Source organism: Piliocolobus tephrosceles, chromosome 1, assembly GCF_002776525.5.
Source record: "Piliocolobus tephrosceles isolate RC106 chromosome 1, ASM277652v3, whole genome shotgun sequence".
Classification (NCBI taxonomy): domain Eukaryota; kingdom Metazoa; phylum Chordata; class Mammalia; order Primates; family Cercopithecidae; genus Piliocolobus; species Piliocolobus tephrosceles.
In genome coordinates this window covers 209,687,835-209,710,725 of record NC_045434.1, presented here as the reverse complement: position 1 = coordinate 209,710,725, position 22,891 = coordinate 209,687,835, and the positions used below count along the sequence as shown (strand labels likewise).

The 22,891-nt window shown below is 53.2% G+C and overlaps 1 protein-coding gene across 1 annotated transcript in view; it reads left to right on the top strand.

Moving 5' to 3' along the window:
• The window catches only part of TNFRSF8 (TNF receptor superfamily member 8), an 82,254-nt gene extending 59,589 nt beyond the window's left edge, over positions 1–22,665 (top strand). Inside the window, exons 9-15 of the mRNA XM_023191998.2 lie at positions 1,860–1,953; positions 2,289–2,401; positions 4,491–4,592; positions 4,723–4,776; positions 14,138–14,163; positions 16,046–16,253; positions 20,420–22,665. Of these exons, the coding sequence (XP_023047766.1) occupies positions 1,860–1,953; positions 2,289–2,401; positions 4,491–4,592; positions 4,723–4,776; positions 14,138–14,163; positions 16,046–16,253; positions 20,420–20,664 (842 nt within the window). The 3' untranslated portion in view covers positions 20,665–22,665. The remainder of the gene's footprint in view (positions 1–1,859; positions 1,954–2,288; positions 2,402–4,490; positions 4,593–4,722; positions 4,777–14,137; positions 14,164–16,045; positions 16,254–20,419) is intronic.
• Positions 22,666–22,891: the final 226 nt, after the last annotated feature.

Here is a 22,891-nt window from a genome sequence, read left to right as displayed (position 1 = left end):
TGCCTCCACCAGGGCTCTGGGGGCGGAGAGGTGTAGTGACTGAGCAGAACCCACTTCTAATGTGGGCCAAATTTTCCTGCCCCAGAAAAGCAGGAAGCTTCGACGAAGGTGCCTAGTCCCCAGGCAGGAGGCAGGGCCGTCCAGAGGGGAGTGCTCTGGGCTAGAACTTGCCCTCTCTGTTTCCTGGGTCTAGCTCCAGCCCTGTGGCTCTCTCCATCTGTAAAACAATGTGACTGTGTCAGACCAGTGGTGGCCAGCTTTGAACTGGCCTTCAGAGACATTCCGTCTGGCCAGCACAGTGATCCAGCCACCCTTCCTAGGCACTCAAGAGGAGTGAAATTATATGTTCACACAGAGGCACCCACAAGAATACTCATAGCTGCTTTGTTCATCATAGTTCAAACTGGAAACAACCCAAATGTCCATCAACTGGGGAACGGGTTCATCTGTACAACAGAACGCCATTGGGCAACAGAAAGGAATGAACCTGAGTGAATATCAACAACATTATGCAGAATGAAAGAAGCCAGACCCCAAAGAGTACATATTGCATGATTCTGTCGACATGAAATTCTGGAACAGATTACACTCTTCTATAGTGACATAAAGCAGATCAGTGGTTGCCTGGATCTGGAGGTGGGGGCAGAGTGAGTGAGGAGGGGCACTAGGGAACCTTCTGGAGGGATGAGAATGTTCTGTATTTTGATTGGAGTTAGTTTGTCAGAACTCATCAGGCTGTACACACTTAGGGACATTTTCTTTTTTAATTTTTACTTACTTAAAAATAAAGACAGGGTCTTGCTGTGTTGCTTAAGCTGGTTTTGAATTCCTGAGCTCAAGTGATCCACCTGCTTCAGCTTCACAAAGTGCTGGGATTACAGGCGGGAGCCAACGTACCCTGCCAGGGGATACTTCCTTGTACATAAATTGTGCCTTTAGGCTGGGTGCGGTGGCTCACGCCTGTGATCCCAGCACTTTGGGAGGCCGAGGTAGGCGGATCACCTGAGGTCAGGAGTTCGAGACCAGCCAGGCCAACATGGTGAAACCCTGTTTCTACTAAAAATACAAAAATTAGCTGGGCGTGTTGGCAGGTGCCTTGTAATCCCAGCTACTCAGCAGGCTGAGACAGGAGAATCACTTGAATCTGGGAGGCAGAAGTTGCAGTGAGCCGAGATCGTGCCACTACACTCCAGCCTGGGCAGCAGAGGAAGACTCAATCTCAAAAAATTAAAAATAAATAAATAAATAAATAATTCCTTAACAAAGTTGATTTAAAAGAAAAAAACTTTAAAAATTGAGACTGTATTTAAACATGAGGAAATTTCAGGTTTCTCTTAAAAGCAAAAGGTCTAGCGTCACTGCGCCACGTTCCTGGGTGATCACAGCTGTTAAAGATGAGTAGCAGCTTCTCCACTTTGTTTTGTTTATTTTGAGTCTTGCTCTGTCACCCAGGCTGGAGTGCAGTGGCATGATCTCAGCTCACTGCAGCCTCCACCTCCTGGGTTCAAATGATTCGCCTGCCTTAGCCTCCCTAGTAGCTAGGATTACAGGTGTGTGCTACCACACCTGGCTCATTTTTGTGTTTTTAGTAGAGATGGGGTTTCACCATGTTGGCCAGGCTGGTCTTGAACTCCTGACCTCAAGTGGTGCTTCTGTCTCAGCCTCCCAAAATGCTGTGATTACAGGTGTGAGCCACTGTGCCTGGCCAGCTTCTCCACTTTGATCTTTTGAAACACAAATCTGACTGTCTTAGCTCCCACGGTGCTACCTCGCTGGAAGCCACCAGTCCCTGGTTAACTCTTTCCTGGAGACACCAGCCTCCTTGGCGCTGGTTCTCAGATGTTACCTCCCCTCTGTAGATATGGCTGAGAAGGACACCACCTTTGAGGCGCCACCCCTGGGGACCCAGCCTGACTGCAGCCCCACCCCAGAGAATGGCGAGGCGCCTGCCAGGTGACTCCCCCACCCCTTCTCTCTGTTTGGCTGCTGCGGGAGGGAGCTGTCCCTGCCATGCCCAGGGGATGCCTGGGAGGCAGCTGGGCTGGGGGTGGAGGCGGGGCCTGGGCTGTTCTTGTTAAATGTGTGCGCATCTCTGTGCTAACACCATTGGAAAGCCAGAAGGCCTCAAAACCCAGTCCCTGCCCTCAAAATGCCTGGCAGAGACTCGGGAGAGAGGATCTAGGGGCCCAGGCTCTGGCTGTGCAGTTTCTAGAGAAAGGGAATTATTCTTGAGTACACACTTCCCTCTTCCCATCTCCATCACTCCTGCCTTGGGCTTCTCCCTGCAGCACCAGCCCCACTCTGAGCTCCCTGGTGGACTCCCAGGCCAGTAAGACGCTGCCCATCCCAACCAGCGCTCCCATCGCTCTCTCCTCCACCGGGAAGCCCGTTCTGGATGCAGGTAATGGTCCCAGCCCACCCACCCCCATTCCCAGGAGGAGGAAGATGAGGAGGAGCCAGGAGGGAGCGTCTCCTTTGTGGGTATGGCCTGAGAAGGGGGATCAAGGTTGACTCCAAATTTCTGGCTTCTTGAGTTGGGGCTGTGGCTCTGACACTTGCTAGTGACTATTCTTGTTTTTTTTTTTTTTTTTTTTGAAACAAAGTCTCACTCTGTTGCTCAGGCTGGAGTGCAGTGGCACCCATCTTGGCTCACTGCAACCTTCACCTCCCAGGTTCAAGAGATTCTCCTGCCTCAGCCTCCCGAGTAGCTGGTTTTACAGGCGCTTGCTACCACGCCCAGCTAATTTTTTGTATTTTTAGTAGAGACAGGGTTTTGCCATATTGTCCAGGTTGGTCTCAAACTCGTGACCTCAGGTGATCCACCCGCCTCAACCTCCCAAAGTGCTGGGATTACAGTGGTGTGAACCACTGTGCCTGGCTGCTAGTAACTATTCTTTAATTCTTGTAGGCAGGAATTTTTTTTCACAGCTTCATCCTCATGGCTCATAATTGCTACTCAGAAAACAGGTCTCTATTGATGGATTTCATGACTTCGACTAGTTGTCCTTTGAGCCTCAGTTATCTCATCTGCAGAATGGTAATGACAGAGACCGTGCAGGGTTGTAAGCAGTGTAGCATTGTAGACGGCCTCTGTAAGAGTTAATTCTTAGGCCGGGCGCGTCGGCTCATGCCTGTAATCCCAGCACTTTGGGAGGCCGAGGTGGGTGGATCATGAGGTCAGGAGTTTGAGACCAACCTGGACAACATGGTGAAACCCCGTCTCTACTAAAAATACAAAAATTAGCCAGGTGTGGTGGTGCGTGCCTATAATCCCAGCTACTCAGGAGGCTGAGGCAGGAGAATCGCTTGAACCCGGGAGGCAGAGGTCTCAGTGAGCCGAGATCGCACCACTGCACTCCAGCCTGAGCGACAGACTGAGACTCTGTCTCAAAAAACCAAAACCAAACAAACAAACAAACAAACCCCCAAGAGTTAGCGCTTAGGGAATGATGCCAGGCTACTCATTTTAGGACTTGCAGTTCTAGTGGCTGACACGAGGTGGCAGTAGTGCTCAGGCCAGTGTTTCTGAAAGTACGGTCCTGTCTGGCGACATTGGCACCAGCTGGGAACTTGTTAAGACAGCAAATTGTGGGCTCCATCCCAGACCTAGAGAATCAGAAACTGCACTTTAACAAGATCTCCAGGGCACTCATATGCACATGAACGTTTGAGAAGCACTTAACTGGCATATACTACTTTTTTAACATCTGAACATGGACTTCAATAAAGTGCAGTCACTAGCTCTATGACCTCTGTAAGTGACCAAAGGGAAAAAGGAAGCGAGTTTAGTACCATGGTGTGAAGAAGTGGATCCAGATAGGGGTTAAGAGCGTGGGTCCTGGAGTCCACCCGGCCTGGCCTGGCCTGGCCTGGGCTGGGGCTCTACCACTTCCTCTCAGGGTGACCTTGGACAAGTTAATGAACTTTCGTGAGCCTCGGCTCCCCTCATTTTTAAACTGAAGGTAGTGATGGTGCCTAGGGCCGAGGGTTGGGGATCATTTATTCAGGGAATGCTTGTGGGGCGTGTTTATGTGTAGAGAGGACTCCATGCCTGCCCTCATCAAGCGGGTCTCGAGGGTTGGCTGGGAGGGGACTGGGTTCAACCCCTTCCTTCCCCTCACTGCTTGACCCTCCCCACCCTGACTCCGGCCAACCAGCAGTGCTGCCAGATGCCGGTCACACCGGGGCCTCCTCCACAGTCCCCAAGTTTTGGTCTGTTGGACCTCAATTCCTTTGTTCTGGCTCCTAGACGCCTCAATTTCTCACCCTCTAGACACAGTTTGCCCTTATCTCAGCCTTAAATGGTTGATCAGCTTCCTGGAGCCAGGTGAGGGAGGGCTGGATGAGATACAGCCTTGGCTTGGAAAGGACCTGATGTTGTTAGCCACGATGGAAGCTGTGTCCCAGGAGAAGGAGGAAGTAGTCTGGGGCTGGGGCTGTCCTGTGTGGTTGCAGTGAGGCAAAGAGTGTGGGGTGTCTCTGTGTTCCAGGGCCAGTGCTCTTCTGGGTGATCCTGGTGCTGGCTGTGGTGGTCGGCTCCAGCACCTTCCTCCTGTGCCACCGGAGGGCCTGCAGGAAGCGAATTCGGCAGAGTAAGTGGCTGTGTCCTTGGGGCCTTGGGGAGGACAGGTTGCTCTCTGCCAGCCTGGCCTGGGTCCTTTCCCTGCCTGCTCCTGCCCCCTGTGGCCACCATCCCCAGCCTTCCTCCTGGTGTTGTTTCAGAGCTCCACCTGTGCTACCTGGTCCAGACCTCCCGGCCCAAGCTAGAGCTTGTGGGTGAGTGTCCAACTGTCCAAAGGGGCTGCCCGAGCCAGAGGAACACAGGGCAGCTCTAGGCCCGGGACGTGGGCTCCAGAGACTGAACTTCTAGCCCAGCCTCGAGGCTCCCTGTCTGTGGCTCCTGTCACATTCTGTACATCTGTAGGGATGTAATGCCGGTGAAAACTCACGCGTGTGGAGAATGCAATGAGGTGAAGACTGTACTGGGTGTGAGGACTGCATGGCTTGCCCAGAGCAGCACCTGGATGGATGCTGGCATGAACGTTTAAAAGTCTATCTTGTCTTTCACTTTTTCCTCCAGTATCCCTAGGGGGTATTCCCGCCAGCCTTCCCTTCCTTTCTACATTCTATCCTCCCTTTCTCCCTCTCCCTCCTTCCCTCTTTCTCCTCTCTCCCCCTCTTCTACCACCTGGTGATCAGTCCAGGGGCAGGAGGGGAAAGGAGCACATGGGGCAGGAGGGACCCTGGTTCTGCCACTTGCAAGCTGTGTGACCCCGGGTGAGTTACTGAATTGCTCTGTGTCTCAGTTTCCTCATCTGGAAAATGCGATGGTAGAGCCTACTTCAGAGGCTTGGCCTGTGGATTCATCAAGGTCGGGCTGTTAAGCACATGGTGGAGTACCTGCCTGCAGTCGGTGGCTGCTGCCTGTTGACAAGCTGGCTTGTGCCTGGGGCTTTTTCCTCCCTGGAAGCTTCAGGCCTTCCGGAGTCCTGGGTGCTTCTGACCCCCTCCCTGGTTCCTGCACTCTGATCCCTGCCCAGCCTCCAGGCCAGCTCTTCCAGGCAGCCCTTGGGAGCTGGGACCCTCCTCACCTGTCCAGGCAGGGGCATCTAGACAGTGCGTGTCTTCCAGCTCTCACCTGGGGCAGGGGGCTCCCAGCCATCTTGTGCCGGGCACCTTCTCTCTCCTGGGCAGCCCCTTCAAGGCAGGCCAGGGTCTTCCTCAGCACTGCATGGCATGCATTGAGTGCTGGGCTCTGATGGGGAAATTGTCTGAGCCTTCCTTTCTGATTTGCAAGGTGGGCTCCCGTAGAGGCCGCCTGCACTCCCGCAGTTGAAGACCTTTGTTCTGCAAGGAGAAGACAGGGCTCAGTGAGGTGGACGGCTGGCCCAGGGCCACACAGCCTGGCAGTGGCACAGCCAGCCTCAGGCACTGGTCTTTGGTTTTGGTTTGTAAAGGGCTCAGCCCTGTCCCCTCTTCCTTCCCCCCGCCAGCTCTGTCCACCACCTGAATGCCCACCCAAGAGCCATGTGCTCAGCCTAAGGCCGGGTCCTGGCCCGTCCCCCGATCTCCCCAGGACCCTTGGAGAGGCCCTTGCGTAGGCTGACTCGTGACTTGGGCACAAAAACACAGTCCACTGAGGCATGTTTTGAATTTGATGAGTTTCACAAGCAAGCGCTTGTGGTCCCTGTGCCAGGGGGGGTTTTCGTGTTTTGATAGTTTCAAGCCTGTTTCCATGACCTGTCAGGCTGAGTGTCTCATTGAAACCGGCATTTGCTTTCTTGACATTTTTCTAGTATTAGAATTTCCATTGCCGTCAGTTTATTTTTTTCTTCAAACCTCTGTGAGAGCAGTTTTGTGACAAGAGGAAAAAAAGAAAGAAAACACCTTCCCCTAAGAAGCCAGATCTACAAAGAACTGAGCCCCGAGACTCAATGGTGGACGTCCTATCTCAGGTCGTTTTTGACCCTCTAGCTTCTTCTGGTGGGCCCTTGGGGTCTGGGTTCCCAGGCCCAAGATGGACAGAAAGTGAAGCCGAGACAGGCAAGCTCACAGGGCACAGGGTGAGAACGGACCGAGCTGGCTGTATGCCCCTTTCCCTCCCGAGCCGTGGGTGGCGAAGGAGGGAAGGAGAACTGGTTCATTGGTTCATTCGTTCATCTATTCACATGGTCTTCACTGAGCACTTTCTCCATGCAGGCTCTGTGCCGGACCCAGAAGCTGTCCTAGCTCCCTCCAAGCTTTTAGACTAATTCCGACTGCCTGCAGACGTCAAAGGCAGGCAGGATGGGAGCGTGTGCCCCGTGGCCTCCCACATCCCAGACCTGGGGCAGAGGGTGCTCCTGGTTCCTTTGAGCCGTGGGCGCATCAGGGATCTGTGGTCCGTGCAGGTGCAATGAGATACTTGCCAACCAGCCCTCGAGTTGATCCGACCTTCCCGCGTGTGTCCTCGGTGACAGGCATTTGCAGAGCACACACGTGATCTCATCTACTCCTCCAGTGGCCTGTGAGGTACCTACCGTTATCCCCTTTGCACAGATTAGCAGCCTGAGGCACAGGATGATGAAGTGATGTAAGGCCACACGCTGGGTGAGCAGTAGGACGGGGATTTTATCGTGGTTGTTGAGATGTTTGTAAAAAGATTTTTCACCCTTGGTACCACTGACATTTGGGAATGGATCATTCTTTGCTGTGGAGCGCTATCCTGTAGGACATTCTGCAGCCCCTCTAGATGCCAGTAACACCCCCTACTTGGGACAACCAAAAATGTCTCTAGACATTGCCACGTGGCCCCCGGGGAAAAACTACTCCTGGTTGAGAACCACCAGTCTAAAATTCTTTTCTTTCTTTCTTTTTTTTTTTTGAGGCAGAGTCTCGCTCTGTCGCCCAGGCTGGAGTACGGTGGTGCAATCTGGGTTCACTGCCACCTCCGCCTCCTGGGTTCAAGTGCTTCTGCTGCCTCAGCCTCCTGAGTAGCTGAGATTACAGGCATGTGTCACCACGCCTGGCTAATTTTTGTATTTTTAGTACAGACGGGGTTTCACCGTGTTGGCCAGGCTGGTCTTGAACTCCTGACCTCATGATCCGCCCGCCTCGGCCTCCCAAAGTGCTGGGATTTACAGGTGTGAGTCACCATGCCTGGTCTTAAAATTCTTTTAATCCTTCATTTTTATGAGCACTTGAGTCCTTTTCTGTTATTCCAGGGAGATTTAGGTTGAAAGAAATTCTTTTTTGTTTTGAAACAGTTTCAAACTTACAGAAATGGTATAAGTATGAAGAATTTATTTTGACCTGAACCATTTGAGAGTAACTGACTGACTGGATGCCTCTCACCCCGAAAACTTTAGTGTGTGTTTCAGACAGACAAGGGTGTATTTTACACTATATAGTAAGGATCGTCAGAATCAGGGAATTAACACTGATACATGACACAATGAATTCTCAGGCCCTGTTCAAGTTTCTTTATTTGTCCCAATAATGTCCTTTATAGCAGAGGACTCCAGCTCAGGGCCACGTGTTACATTCACTTGTCTGGTTTCTCGAGTCTCCTTCTGTCCGGATCCATTCCCCAGGCGTTTCTTTCACTTTCTTGGGAAGAGCACGGGCTGGTGATTTCGTGGATGCTCCTTGCTTTGGGTTTGTCTAGTGTTTTCTCCCGAATGGATTCAGGTCACGCATTTTGGGCTAGAAGGTCCCAGCAGTGATGCTGGGCTCTCCTCTCTCGGGGCGTCCTGCCAGGTTTCGATTTGTCCCTTTCCTGGTGCTGTGCACTTTGAGTGCTTGACCGAGGTGATGTCTGCCGGGCCTCTCCACTGTGATGTCTCCATTTGCTCCTCGGTCATTACTGTCTTTAGGGGCGTTACTTTGAGACTATGTCAATAGCCCATTCTTCAGCAGACCTTCATTTTCTTTTCTTTTTTTTTTGAGACAGGGTCTGGCTGTTTCACCCAGGCTGGAGTGCAGTGGCATGATCTCGGCTCACTGTAACCCCCGCCTCCCGGGTTCAAGCAATTCTCCTGCCTCAGCTCCCGAGTAGCTGGGATTACAGGCACCCGCCACCATGCCTGGCTAATTTGTTGTATTTTTAGTAGAGACGGGGTTTCACCATGTTGGCCAGGCTGGTCTCGAACTCCTGGCCTCAAGTGGTCCTTCTGCCTTGGCCTCCCAAAGTTCAGGGATGACAGGCGTGAGCCACCGCACCCAGCCCGTAACTTTATTTTCTTCACTTACATCTTTATATCTGTATGGATTCATGGGCTCCTATTCTGTTCAATGGGTTATAATCTCTTACCATCATTTTTTATTTTGATGCTCAAATGCTCCCAGATGAGGTCAGGGAGAGCCCCTTTAAGCCGGCTCTTGTGTGCTTTGGCATATCCTCATCCTGTGTTTTCAGCATGTCCCTATTCTGAAATGTTCCCAGCTTAACTTGTGCTCTCCTGCCCCGGCACTGGAATCGGCTCTGTCTCCAAGGAGCCCGGGGTTTGCATTGAGAGGTACCTGTTGCCAAAGCCTAGCTGAACCTCTGTGCTAAACTACCCCCTTGGGCCTATTCTGCTTCCCACAGCATTGGGGAATCACAGGCCAGAGAGGGGAGGGGACTAAAAGTGGAGAACAACAGGGATGGAAGGGACCGAGAGCTTTATATCACGCGTCAGAACGCACGTGCTCCGTGGGCGTGGCCTTCAGAGCAGCCTGTGACACCGTGCACTTGTGCAGTCTACCCAGCGTGGTCCTGGACTTGTGTCCTGGGGGTGCTAGACAGGCTTACGAGAAGATGGTGGTGATTCCAAAAAGCAAGGAAACCAATAAATAAGGCTAGCAGATTGAATCAGCATTTTTAGGGGAAGAGCAGTTATGAAATCTGACCTCTGCAGTTGGCAAGGTTTGTTCTAGGTCTTTATCAGAATCCTGATGGGTTGTAACACGGCTCTAGTCCATATCAGAGCCTTCCAGATTCCGCCTTTTTACCTCTGTGATTTTTACGCTCGTTTGGGAGAGTCGGTATCGAACTCTGACTTTCTATTCAGTGTGACGGAGTACAGAGCCATGTTACCATCCTGGGCTTTTCCTGGACCTGCTGTGTGCTTGACAGTATCCTGGACACCTTCTTTTTAAAATATTTTAATTTTTAAAAATTCTCAGTAGGCCAGGCATGGTGGTTCACACCTGTAATCCCAGCACTTTGGGAGGCCAAGGTGGGTGGATCACCTGAGGTCAAGAATTCAAGACCAGCCTGGCCAACATGGCGAAACCCCATCTCTACTAAAAATAAAAAAATTAGCCAGGCGTGGTGGCACACGCCTGTAATCCCAGCTACTGAGGCTGAGGCGGGAGAATTTCTTGAACCAGGGAGGCGGAGATTGCAGTGAGCCGAGATCATGCCACTGCACTCCAGCCTGAGCAACAGAGCGAGACTCCGTTCTAAGTGGCCTTCATTTTTACTTATTTATTTATTTATTTATTTATTTATTTATTTATTTATTTATTTATTTATTTTTTTGAGACAGGGTGTCACTCTGGAGTGTCATGGTACGATCATGGCTCACTGCAGCCTTGACCTCCTGAGTTCAAGTGATCCTTCAACCTCAGCCTCCCCAGAAGCTGGGACTACAGATACACACCACCACGCCCAGCTAACTTTTCTATTTTTTGAAGAGACCGGGTCTCCCTTTGTTGTGCAGGCTGGTCTTGAACTCCTGAGCTCAAGTGATCTGCACACCTCGGCCTCCCAAAGTGCTTGGATTATAGGCGAGAGCCACTGTGCCCAGCTAGTCCTCATTTTTTTTTTTTTTTTTTTTTTTTTGAGACAGAGTCTCACTGTGTTGCCCAGGCTGGAGTGCAATGGCATAATCTCAGCTCACTGTAAACTCTGCCTCCCGGGTTCCAGCAATTCTCCTGCCTCAGCCTCCCAAGTAGCTGGGATTATAGGCACGTGCCACCACGCCCATCTAATTTTTGTATTTTTAGTAGAGATGGGGTTTCACCAGGTTGGCTAGGCTGGTCTGGAACTCCTGACCTTGTTATCTGCCCACCTCAGCCTCCCAAAGTACTGGGATTACAGGCATGAGCCACCGCGCCCCGCCTCATTTTTAAAAATAGTTTTAGATGTACAGAAAATTGGAGAAGAGAGCACAGGAGTTCCCACATGCCCCACACCCAGTTTCCTCTGTGATTAACATCTCACATCAGCATGGTTCATTTGTCAAAATATGTGAACCGTTACTGACACAGGATTACGAATGAAAGGCCACACCGTGTTCAGGGTTCTCTTGCGTTGCCTAAGGTTCCAGGATCCCATCCGGGAGCCCAGGTTACATTCAGTCATCACGTGGCCTTAGGCTCCTCTGGCCTGTGACTGTTTCCCAGACCTTATTTCTCAAGACCGGTTTCCTTGATGGCCTTGGCAGTTTTTGAGGAGTATTGATCAGGTGTTTTGCGGGACACCCATCTCCTGGGATCTGTCTGACGTCTTCCGCATGATTAGACTGGAGTTATGCATTGGGGGAGGAAGACCACAGAAGTGAAATGTCATGCTCATCACATCAAATCTTGGCTGGGCACAGTGGCTCATGCCTGTAATCCCAGCACTTTGGGAGGCCGAGACAGGCGGATCACCTGAGGTCAGAAGTTTGAGACCAGCCTGGCCAACATGGTGAAACCCTGTCTCCACTAAAAATACAAAAATTAGCCAGGTGTGGTGGCACGCACCTGTAGTCCCAGCTACTTGGGAGGCTGAGGCAGGAGGATCACTTAAACCCCAGAAGCAGAGGTTGCACTGAGCCGAGAATGTGCCACTACACTCCAGCCTGGGTGACAGAGCGAGAATCCATCTCAAAAAAAAAAAAAAAAAAAAAAAAATCAGATCAACCTGATTTACCACTGGGCACCTTCACTTTTGAGATCTCTTTTCATCTTCACAGAAAGCCCCAAAGTTGATGTGATTCATCCCATTGTCCAGCTAGGAGGACAGAGGCTTGGAGAAGGGAAGTAATATTGTGCTGGGTTTCACCGCCGAGGACGCCTCTGCTCCGGGATGGCTAAGCGGCCTCATTGTTTTTGACATTTGGCTGGTTTTCAATTTGGGGGTGATTATAAACCCGCTGCTGTGCTCGGCCTTTTTGTTTTCTTTCAGGTTATTTCCCGAGGGTGTGTTCCCCCAGGAGGAATGACTGGGTAAAATGTATAAGGTTTTTGTTGCCAGATGGCTCTTTAGAAAAATGGAACCATCCTGCAGGCATGGGCAGCTCTGCCATCCTGTTCACCCACTTTCCCTTCAAGGCCGAGTTGTGTCATTTTTGTTTCGTTTTGTTTTGTGACTTTGTCACCCTTTGTTTTTGTTTTTTTTTCTGTTGGCCACCCCCAATGACTTAGTACCAAAGAACACTTGGCTGCTTTTAAAACTCAAAATCACTCTGGAGGGACCATGATTTAGTTTCACTGACATCATTGAAAAGACTGTGCCTCGGCCGGACGCGGTGGCTCGTGCCTGTAATCTTAGCACTTCGGGAGGCCAAGGCGGGTGGATCACGAGGTCAAGCGAGGTCAAGAGATCGAGACCAGCCTGGCCAACATGGTGAAACCCCATCTGTACTAAAAATACAACAATTAGCCGGGCATGGTGGCGCGCGCCTGTAATCCCAGCTACCCAGGAGGCTGAGGCAGGAGACTTGCTTGAACCCAGGAGGCGGAGGCTGCAGTGTGCTGAGATTGCGCCACTGCACTCCAGCCTAGGCGACAGAGTGAGACGTTGTCTCAAAAAAAAAATTAATTAATTAATTAATTAATTAAATAAAATTACCCCTGGCCGGGCGTGGTATGGCTCACGCCTGCCTGTTATCCCAGCACTTTGAGAGGCTGAGGTGGGCAGATCACCTGAGGTCAGGAGTTCGAGACCAACCTGGCCAACATGGTGAAACCCTGTTTCTACTAAAAATACAAAAATTAGCTGGGCGTGGTGGCACACGTCTGCAAATCCCAGCTACTTGCGAGAATTGCTTAAACCTGGGAGGCGGAGGTTGCGGTGAGCTGAGATTACACCACTGCACTCCAGCCTGGGTGACAGAGTAAGACTCCGTCTCAAAAAAAGAAAAAAGTATCCCACAGAGTGTTTCCCAAACTCACCTAGTGTCGACGCAGCATGTTCAAATGGTCAGTCTTGTGTGTGCTTTATCCTACTTGTTGACTAAGCACTGGTGAACGTGTCTGCGAGGGCTCAGGGCTGGTGGCTCTCTAGAGCTGCTGAAATCAAAGATGTGTGCAGGAGGCGGTGTGGCCGGCATACGGGCATCTTGGTGGCAGATTTGTCTGGCCAAGGATGCATGCCTGACAACAGCATATTCTAGATCTCCGTAGGTAGCATTCTCGGGAGTGGTTAAAGGCTGGGCATCCCTGGAGGATGGTCTGCTCTGGGAATTGACTTGTCCCAGGATGGACTAGATGCCCGGATGCCCTCTCGCTTTTCTCAGATGGCCAGTGAGCCAAGGTTAAATGTTAAATGTCAATATGTGCTTGGGCGTGACCTGACCCCTGTTTAATATGGGAGACCAATGGGAGTGGAGGGTAGAGGTTTGAGATGAGAAGATAGAGGTTGTACCTTGAGATTCATTGCATCAGCACCTCCTGAGCCCACAAAAGGATGGGATTGAAGGAAACGAGATAACCTGAGAGCAGTTGTCCTCCTCAAAGGCTGCCATCTGGGTGCTTTCAGGCACATGAAAGAGAAAATCGAAGTCCATCTGGAGTCAGGAGGGCTCCACAGCAGACTGGCTTTAGGCGTGTCCCAGGCAGGGTCCAGGTAGCATCTACAGGATCCATCATCCTCTCTCCATCACCTGCTTGAGGTCCTCCATGTGGGTTTTGCCTGGTGTTCCAGGGAGTTCGGGGCTCTCCACACCCTGGAGACAGCAAGGTGGGGGCAGCAGAACCTCTGACCCAGTGGAAGCCTCCCGGGCTCCCGTTGGGCCTGTGCTTCTCGTGAACCAATCTTTGCATGTATGCGGGGTGGGGGTTGGGAGAGCAGTTCAGTGTGTTCATTGGTTTAGTCATTAGGAATGAGAGTGGTAGCCAGGTGTAGTGGCTCATGCCTATAATCCCAGCACTTTGCAAGACCGAGGCAGGCAGATCACTTGAGGTCAGGAGTTCAAGACCAGCCTGGCCAACATGGTGAAACCCTGTCTCTACTGAAAATACAAAAAAATTAGCCGGGGTTGGTGGCATGAGCCTGTAATCCCAGCTACACGGGGGGCTGAGGCATGAGAATCACTTGAACCCAGGAGGCGGGGGTTGCATTGAGCCGAGATTGCACCACTGCACTCCAGCCTGGGCGACAGAGTGAGATTCCATCTCAAAAAAAAAAAAGGGGGGGGGAATGAGAGTGGCCAGGGGAGAGAGGTGGTCCCCTGTCCTCCGTCTGCCACTGGAGAAGCGAGCATTGGGAAGTGAGTCTCCTTGCCTTCGGCTGGGGTGGGTGCTGACTCTGAAACCCACCCAGCGCTCTCCAGACTGAGGACCTGACCCCTGGGCTGAGTCCAGCACCACCTGTGATCCAGGAGGACCGTTTGCCAATAGGTGGGGCAGGCAGGGCCGGGGGCTGCCAGACTCTCCATGGTGAAGTTGCTGCTCTTGCTTTTTGTAGATTCCAGACCCAGGAGGAGCTCAACGGTAAGTACCCCTCCCTTGCCCCCACCTCAGCTTCGTGCCCCTAAATCTGACTCCTTCCCTAACAGATCTGAAGTTTTGAGAGCTGCTGGGGGAAGGGGGAAGGGAGAGGGAGGGGACGGAGGGGCCATTTCCCTCCCACAGTGCCCAGGGTGCAGGCCCCTGCTGCAAGTTCAGGCTGAGTCTGCCCCGCCGCAGGGACCTCTGTGCACAGAGGCCTCGCCTGGGGCCTCAGCCAGGCCTTGGCTAAGGATAGATAGCCCCACCCTCACAGCAGCCTCCAGCTCCTGGCTCAGCCTGCCGGGAATTTCCAGAAGAGCTCGCAGACAGTGGATTTGGTTTGGGCCACTTTTGGGTACCAGGTCTGGTCAGGAGTAAGACTGTGTTCATTTCCCCCTTTTCTTTACTCTTCCGTGAATCTCATCCTCCAAGCTAGATGACGGAGCAGGTGGCTGTGGTCCATTCCTTTTTTTTTTTTTCATTTATCAATTCTTCCATTACTTTCTTTTAATTCAAGCATTCACATAGTAAGAAGGGTTTCTGTCCTTTCGTTTTTCAATATAATATACAGAACCATAATACTAGTTCAGTTTCAAATTATGGGGGATCCCATTCGAATATGTTCGGATGTGACAAGTGGCTGTTACAATACTGAGGAATTTCATGGAAGAGATATTCGACAATTTGTAAGGTAATCAAATATATTTTTGCTGCGTAGGCCAACGCATTAATAGTAACTTGTTTTAAAATGCAGTCTTTTGGCCGGGCACCATGGCTCACACTTATAATCCCAGCATTTTGGGAGGCTGAGGTGGGCAGGTCGCCTGAGGTCAGGAGTTCGAGACCAGCCTGGCCAACATAGTGAAACTCCGTCTTTACTAAAACTACAAAAAGTATCTGGGTGTAGTGGCGCACGCCTGTAGTTCCAGCTACTTGGGGGGCTGAGGCAGGAGAATTGCTTGAACCTGGGGGACAGAGGTTGCAGTGAGCCAAGATTGCACCGCTGCTCTCCAGCCTGGGTAACAGAGTGAGACTCTGTCTCAAAAAAAAGCAGTCTTTTAGCCTTCATATTACTATAAAAGAGTATTCAAGATTATGTATTAATGTTGGTGCCATTTGCCATTAAAAGTAATGGCAAAAACGTGATTACTTTTGCACCAATCTAGAAGATATGTTGCCTGTGCCTTGAGAATCCTTGCGTCAGCACGGGCGTCCCTGCCTCCTCTGAATTACTCAAACTCACTCCATTTCAAAGGCATCAGGACATTTCATGAGGCCACTTCTTTACCCTTACCTGTAACAGTCAAAAACTAAACTGACACTTTCCTCATGACATAGTTGTTTTTAGAATGCATGAGTGTGATCATAAAAGATTATTTTCCAGGATATTGGGGCTGGGGAGCCGGAGGGGCTGTTCCAGGAGGCGGGGGGCCTGGAGCTGGTACTTACAGACTTTGGTGCTTATGAGTGTGGATTATGGACCAGATGCCAGGGTTCAAATCCCAGCTCAGATACTTACTGATGGTATAACCCTGGGCAAGTTACTTGACTCCTCTGTGCCTCGGTTTCCTCATCTGTAAAATGGGGAGGGGGCTGTTACCCACCTCATACGGTGGTTGTGAGGATTAACGTATGTCTTTAGCATAGGCCTTTAGGACAGGGCCACGGACGTGGTGAGTGCCCTGTGAGTTGCTGACTGTTACCCAATTAAAAGCAACAGACTTCACCCAGAAAGCTGAGAAGCCCAGGGCAGCTCATGGCAGCTTTAAAGCAGAAAGGGAGACTCCCTGGGGTCTGTAGAGATGACAAAAAAGGGGCCTCCCAGTTCAGAGACTGGGGGGGACTTGGGGGGTACCCTGCAGTAGCACTCATTCCCCTCCCACAGCAGCTCGGGAGTGGTGCGTTTGTGACAGAACCCAGTGCGGAAGAGCTGGGGTTAATGAGCCGGCCACTGAAGGAGACCTGCCACAATGAAGGGGCAGCCTGCCCAGAGAGCCTACTGCTGCGGGATGCCAGCCCGGCCGGGGGCCCCTCGTCCCCCAGGGACCTTCCTGAGCCCCGGGTGTCCACGGAGCACACCAATAACAGGATTGGTGAGTCAGCCTGTTTTGGGAGGTCCTCTGCAGCCCAGGGGCAGATGGGAGATGAGTACGGGGCCCTGGGCCCTGGAAGGGACCTGGAGACCCTGGAGCCGAAAGGGCCAGCAAAGGAGAGGCATAGATTCTTCACCCCAATTTAAGTTGCTGTAAGTAGGGACAGCAAGGGTACTTACCTCATAGGCCGTTGTGCGAATTCATGAGCCAGTGCGCATGAGGTGCCTGCCGTCACTCAGGTAAAAAACGAACGCCACCCCGGCCCCCAACACCGAGCGCCCGAGGGGACAGGAAGAAGATGTGCCAGTGGTCATAGGACCTGCCGCTTGTCTGGCGCATTCCGGGCACTGTGCAGGCGCCATCTCTTCGTCTCTGATTGTCTCACCACCTGCTTTGGATGGTGTCTTTCTCCCTGTTTTACAGTTGGGGAAACTGTGGCTCAGAGGGCGAAGGGATTTTCCCCATCGCATGGCTACCAAGTGGCACAGCTGGCACTCGCCCCTGCGTCTGCTGGGCCCTGAAGCCTTTGGTTTGTCCGTGTTACCACCCACCCTCTGCAGAAGCAGGAGGCCAGGAGGCCAGGCAGAGGTCCAGAGCTTTGCAACGGCAACTGCCACCAGCCTGGACAGACATCTGCTTTGGCCTCCTGTGGGCCTCCCTGTCTCCTCTCTTGCTTCTCGTCACCTTGGTACAACTAGGGCATTTTTCCCAGAATATCTACCTGGCTGTATTGCACCCCTGCTGAAAAGCCCCCAGTGGCTTCCCAATCCCTGTGGGATGAATTCCCGCATTCTCATTCCAGCACTCAAGGCTGACAGTAAGTTGTAGCTCCCCCACCAGACTCACCTACCTTCTGACCCACAGTCTGCCCCTCTCCCTCATGGCAGTCTCCCGAACTTACAGACCCCTCTCTCACTTCTGAGCCTCTCAGTGGGAGCTGCCCCCTCGCCTGAAACAGCCCACTCCACTGCCTTGAATCCAGTTAATTCTGGATTTCCTGGGGACCCTGCTTATTTGCCTCTTCCTCCAGGAAGCCTTCTGTGTCCTCTCCACTGTGCTATGCTCTCTAAGAACCCGGGGCTTCCCTACCCGGTGTCCTAGCACCCAGCGGTGTGACTGCATGTTTATAGCCTTCCTCCACCTCCACCTGGCTTTGTGCTCCCTGTGGGCAGGGCCTTGGTGGACCCCATCTCTGTCACCTCTGGAAGGACAGCGGGCACTGGGATGATACTGAAGAGTCATTTGTAATTGTCCTGTGCATTTCTATGGCAGACGGTGGTGGCCAGAACTCTTCAGGGCAGTCATCTTCTCTTTTTATTTTATCAGCCTCCTGAGTAGCTGGTATTATGGGTGAGTGTCACCACGCCTGGCTAATTTTTTGTATTTTTAGTAGAGACGGGATTTCACTATCCTGACAGGCTGGTCTCGAACTCCTGGCCTCAAGGTGATCTGCCTGCCTTGGCCTTCCAAAGTACTGGGATTATACGCATGAGCCACTGTGCCCGGCCTGGGCAGTTTTTTGTAACAAGCTGAAACTTTTGAAATGGTAGCTTTTAGTAAGTTTTATTTGAAAAGTATGTATTTTGGGAAATACCATCAAAGGCTTCTTCAGAATTCCTAAGAAGTCCTGATTGGAACACCTGAGTGCAGTGCCTGCAATCCCAGGGGTGGGGTTCAGAGGGTGTTTGATGGGGAGGAGAAGGAAGTACTAGGCTCCCAGGCGGCTGGCTCAGGCGTGGCTGCCCTCCCCCCGCATGGCCTGCAGGCCTTGCTGGTGAGTGGATTGGGGGGCCACCTCCGCCATGATGGGAAGGGCAGGCCTTGGAGGTTCTCTCGGACACCCAAGACACAGGCACCTCCCTTGTCCTCCTGATGTCAGCCCAGGGGAGCGTTCTCCCTTCCCATCCAGTTCCCAGGAGGGGTCACACTGGGGTCATACATCATCCCTGTCCCCCGGGAACCAAGCAAGAGACGAACCCCTTTCCCCACAACTTCCTCACCTGCCCTCCCCACCTGGCCAAGATTAATTCCCTGGACTCTGGAGCTCTGGGGAGGGGGCAGGAAATCCATGAAGTCCTCAGAAGCCACTCCCACAGCCTAGTGGGGTGGGCAGCCTGTGATGGGGGCAGAGCCGGAGCTGGGCAGACCCCTCGTGGCTGGATGTGAAATTCCCAGACCCTCTGTCACTTCTGAGCTCAGTGGGAGCTGCCTCCTCACCCGGAGCAGCCAGTTCCACCACCTTGACTCCAGTTAATTCCGGATGTCCTGGGGACTCCTGCTCGTTTCCCTGAGGAATGTGAGGGGACCAGCTTGTCCCCAGCTTTGGCTGCTTCTCCCTCATCCAGCACCCCCACCCTCACTTCCCTCCCACCTGACCCCACCTGCCCCTCATCTTCTCTGCCCATCCCCCTCTGGGCCTTCTCTCCCCTCCTGGGGTCTCCTCTCTCACCACCCCCGGCCCCCATCTTTTGCCCAGCCCGCTATAGGACTCCTGGGGCCGGGAGCCCACAGGCCTTGATGGAGGTGTGGGGAGTGCTGAGGCCCTGCTCTGTTTTGGGGTCTGTGGGGGTGCCCAGCCTGTCCCACACGCTGGGCCTTCTCCTCCTCTTGCTGCTCTTTGGCATACTTCTCTCTTTCCTGGGGTGTTCAAAACCAAAACGGAACAGCCAGCGTCATGCAGTAGGGTTGAGGGTAAGGGCGACTCGAGAACCTTTTGGGGTTCTGAATCCGAGGGGTGTAACTGCATTACCCAGAGAGGCAGGGGTCCCTGCACACCCACCCCACCCTACCCCACCCCTCAAGTTCCCTCTTGAGCTTCCCCATTCAGGCCTCCAGAGTCCATTGCAAAACAGCCAGGAGCCAGCCCACCCTGAGCCCGACACCATCAGCTGGGCAGAGGCCAGACTTCCCCACTCCCCAGCTCCTCGGGCCACTGAACTCCCCTGAGCCTCCATGTCCCCTCTATCAGAAGGTCACACCAGAAGCCACCACATCAGACTGGCGAGGACCGGCCATCTGTCCAAGCTCCCACCGTATGCTCGCAGCACAGCCACGCAGGCTGCAGGCAGGAGATCGTCTCTGGGCAGTAAGCCCTGAAATTCACGGCCTGAGCCAGACTGTCTCAATCGTGGACTGCCGGAACCTATTGAGGGGGCTGGGGTTTCTGCAGGATGTGACCGGCTGGCTGAGTTTGCCCAGACCAAGGGGGCTCTCAGGACACGGGACTTGCAGTACTAAAACCAGGAATGTTCCCGGGCAAGCTGGACAAGTTGGTTACGCCGGGTTTTGGCTGCAGGCATGTGGATAGGAGCAGAAAGGGCCGCCAGGCGGAGTGGGCGTTTTTTTTGGGATTTCTCCTAACTACATACGTGGCAACCTTGGGCAGGTCCTTTCACTTCTCCAGGCTTCAGGTTCTTATCTGTAAATGGGAATCTTTTTTTTTTTTTTTTTTTTTTTGAGATGGAGTCTAGCTCTGTCGCCCAGGCTGGAGTACAGTGGCCGGATCTCAGCTCACTGCAAGCTCCGCCTCCCGGGTTTACGCCATTCTCCTGCCTCAGCCTCTGGAGTAGCTGGGACTACAGGCGCCCGCCACCTCGCCCGGCTAGTTTTTTGTATTTTTTAGTAGAGACGGGGTTTCACCAGGTTAGCCAGGATGGTCTCGATCTCCTGACCTCGTGATCCGCCCGTCTCGGCCTCCCAAAGTGCTGGGATTACAGGCTTGAGCCACCGCGCCCGGCCTGTAAATGGGAATCTTGATGGGGTCTGCCTTGCAGGAGGGCTGAGGACCCAGCAGCTGGGGTGTGGAAAGCGCTCAGCTCTGCCGTGTCTGCTTGTGCTCTGATTACCCACGGCTTTGCCTGTTTTTGTCCACTGTTTACTTTCTCTCCCACCCTGTACTCTTCTTCCCTACCCGTCCCCAAAGAAGTGCTGAGAAAATCCTAAGTACAAGTGGGCTGGTTCTTAACTCCTCAAGGCCCAGCTCCTAGTTGTTCTATTTCCTCTGAACCCACAGGATGCCTGTAAGGTGTGTCAGAGAGGCTGCGCCATCAGCCTGAGGCCACCCAGCAGGCATGCCAGCACTGGGCCTCGGCCCCTTCTCTGCCTCTTTGCTCCCATCCTGGCTGGTGCTCTGGCCTCCCTCGCTCACCCATCCTTTTGCCTTGCAGAGAAAATCTACATCATGAAGGCCGACACTGTGATCGTGGGAACTGTGAAGGCGGAGCTGCCAGAGGGCCAGGGCCTGGCGGGGCCAGCGGAGGCCGAGTTGGAGGAGGAGCTGGAGGCGGACCATGCCCCCCACTACCCCGAGCAGGAGACAGAGCCGCCTCTGGGCAGCTGCAGTGACGTCATGCTGTCAGTGGAAGAGGAAGGGAAAGAAGACCCCTTGCCCACAGCTGCCTCTGGAAAGTGAGGCCTGGGCTGGGTTGGGGCTAGGAGGGCAGCAGGGTGGCCTCTGGGAGGCCAGGGTGGCACTGTTGGCACCAAGCTTGGGGGCAGAGGCCCATCTGGCCTGAACTGAGGTTCCAGCATCTAGTGATGGACCGGCCTGTCATTGCAGGGGGCTGGTGGTCTCTGCTTGTATCCCCCACTTAGCTGTCCCCGACCCAGAGCCTAGGGGATCCGGGGCTTGTACAGAAGAGACAGTCCAAGGGGACTGGATCCCAGCAGTGATGTTGGTTGAGGCAGCAGACAGGTGGCAGGATGGGCACTGCCGAGAACAGCACTGGCCTCAGAGCCCTGGGCATCAGACCCTCACCACCAGGCCCAGAGCCCACCGAGGGAGAGGCTGTGAGGCCGGCTCCCGGCGGCCCTGTAACCCTACCCTCCTCTCTCCCTGGACCTCAGAGGTGACACCCATTGGGCCCTTCCGGCATGCCCCCAGTTACTGTAAATGTGGCCACCAGTGGGCATGGAGCCAGTGCCCGTGGTTGTTTCTCCTGAGTCAAAAGGGAAGTCAAGGGATGCGGCGTCGTCAGCTGGCACCGTCTCTGCTGCAGCAGCCGCACTGTGCTCTGCACTGGCGTGGGGGCCCCTGCCTGGGCTGCAGGACCCTCCTGGTGCTGCCCACCTTCTCTGTCCTGTAGCCCCTTGGTGGCCTAGGGCCCAGGATCAAGTCACTCATCTCTGAATGTCCCCACCAATCCCCACCACAGCAGGCGCCTGGGGTCCCAGATGTCTGCAGCCCGCCGCAGCTGCAGACCTCCCCTCACCACCCCAGAGAACCTGCTTTACTTTGCCCGGGGACTTCCTCCCCACGTGAGCATGGGGGACTTCCGGCCCTGCCTGGGGTCCTTGGCCACTCTCTGTGGGCCCCACCCGCTCTGTCCTGGGAAATGAAGAAGCATCTTCCTTAGATCTGCCCTGCTTGCGAATCCACTAGCACCGACCCCGCCAGCTGGTTCCGGCTCTGCACCCGTTGGGGTGCGGACGTCGAGAGGCACCACGGCCTCACCCAGGCATCCGCTTTACTCTGGACTATAGGAAACAAGACTGTTTGGAGGTTCCATCAGGATTTTGGGTGTTTCACATTTCACACTAAGGAGTAAAGCGGCCGTGACTTCCAGTCGGCTGGCCAGCCTGCTGGCTCCCCAGGGCCTTCAGACGTGTATGCAAATAAGCGATGGATGAGGATGAGTCCTGAAGTTGCGGGCAGCCTGGAGACTCGTGGACTTACCGCCTGGCCGCAGGCCCGGGAAAACTGCTGTTTACTCATCGGCCAGCCACGTGCTCTCTGGAGGAAGTGGTAGTTTCTGAAACTGCTCAGATGTTTTGGGGAAAGTTGGAGAAGCCATGGCATTGCGAGAGATGGTTACACCAGAACCTGGACATTGGCCAGCAGCTTAAGTGGGCAGACACTGTTTGTCCAGTGTTTGTGCAAGGATGGAGTGGGTGTCTCTGCATCCCCCGCAGCCGTGGCTGTAAGGCACACTGTGAGGCACACGCCTGCGAGGCAGAGCAGTCTGGCACCCGTGATGGGAGGGATTGACATGTTTTAACAAAATAATGCACTTCCTCACCCAGTGGCCCTTCACACAACTTTTGAATCCCTCAAAATCTATAAAATCCTTCAAAACAAAGAACTGTAAGGCTGAGGACGTGATCATTGAAATTGAGAGTATATTATTAATAGAACCCCTGAGTATATTATTAATAGAACCTCTGGGAGTCTCCCCGCAGAGCAGGGATTCCCGCTGCACCCCCAGACACTACGGTGGCCAGTCTCTGGTGGATTGGATATTTCTGGGGCTGGGAGCCCACTTCCTGCCGGGGCAGCCCTTCTCATTGCTGGAAGATTTTCCTTATCACTTGAGGCGAATTCTTTCTCCGTGTAATTGCCACTCCCTAGTCCAAAGCCTGCCCTTTGAGGACACTCAGAATAAAGCCACTGTTGGCCGGGTGTGGTGGCTCATGCCTGTAATCCCAGCACTCTGGGAGGCCGAGGTGAGTGGATCACCTGAGGTCAGGAGTTCAAGACTAGCCTGGGCAACTTGGTAAAACCCCATCTGTACTAAAAATATGAAAATTAGCCAGGTATGGTAGCAGGCACCTGTAATCCCAGCTACTCAGGAGGCTGAGGCAGGAGAATCGCTTGAACCTGGGAGGTGGAGGTTGGAGCAGTGAGCCGAGATCGTGCCACT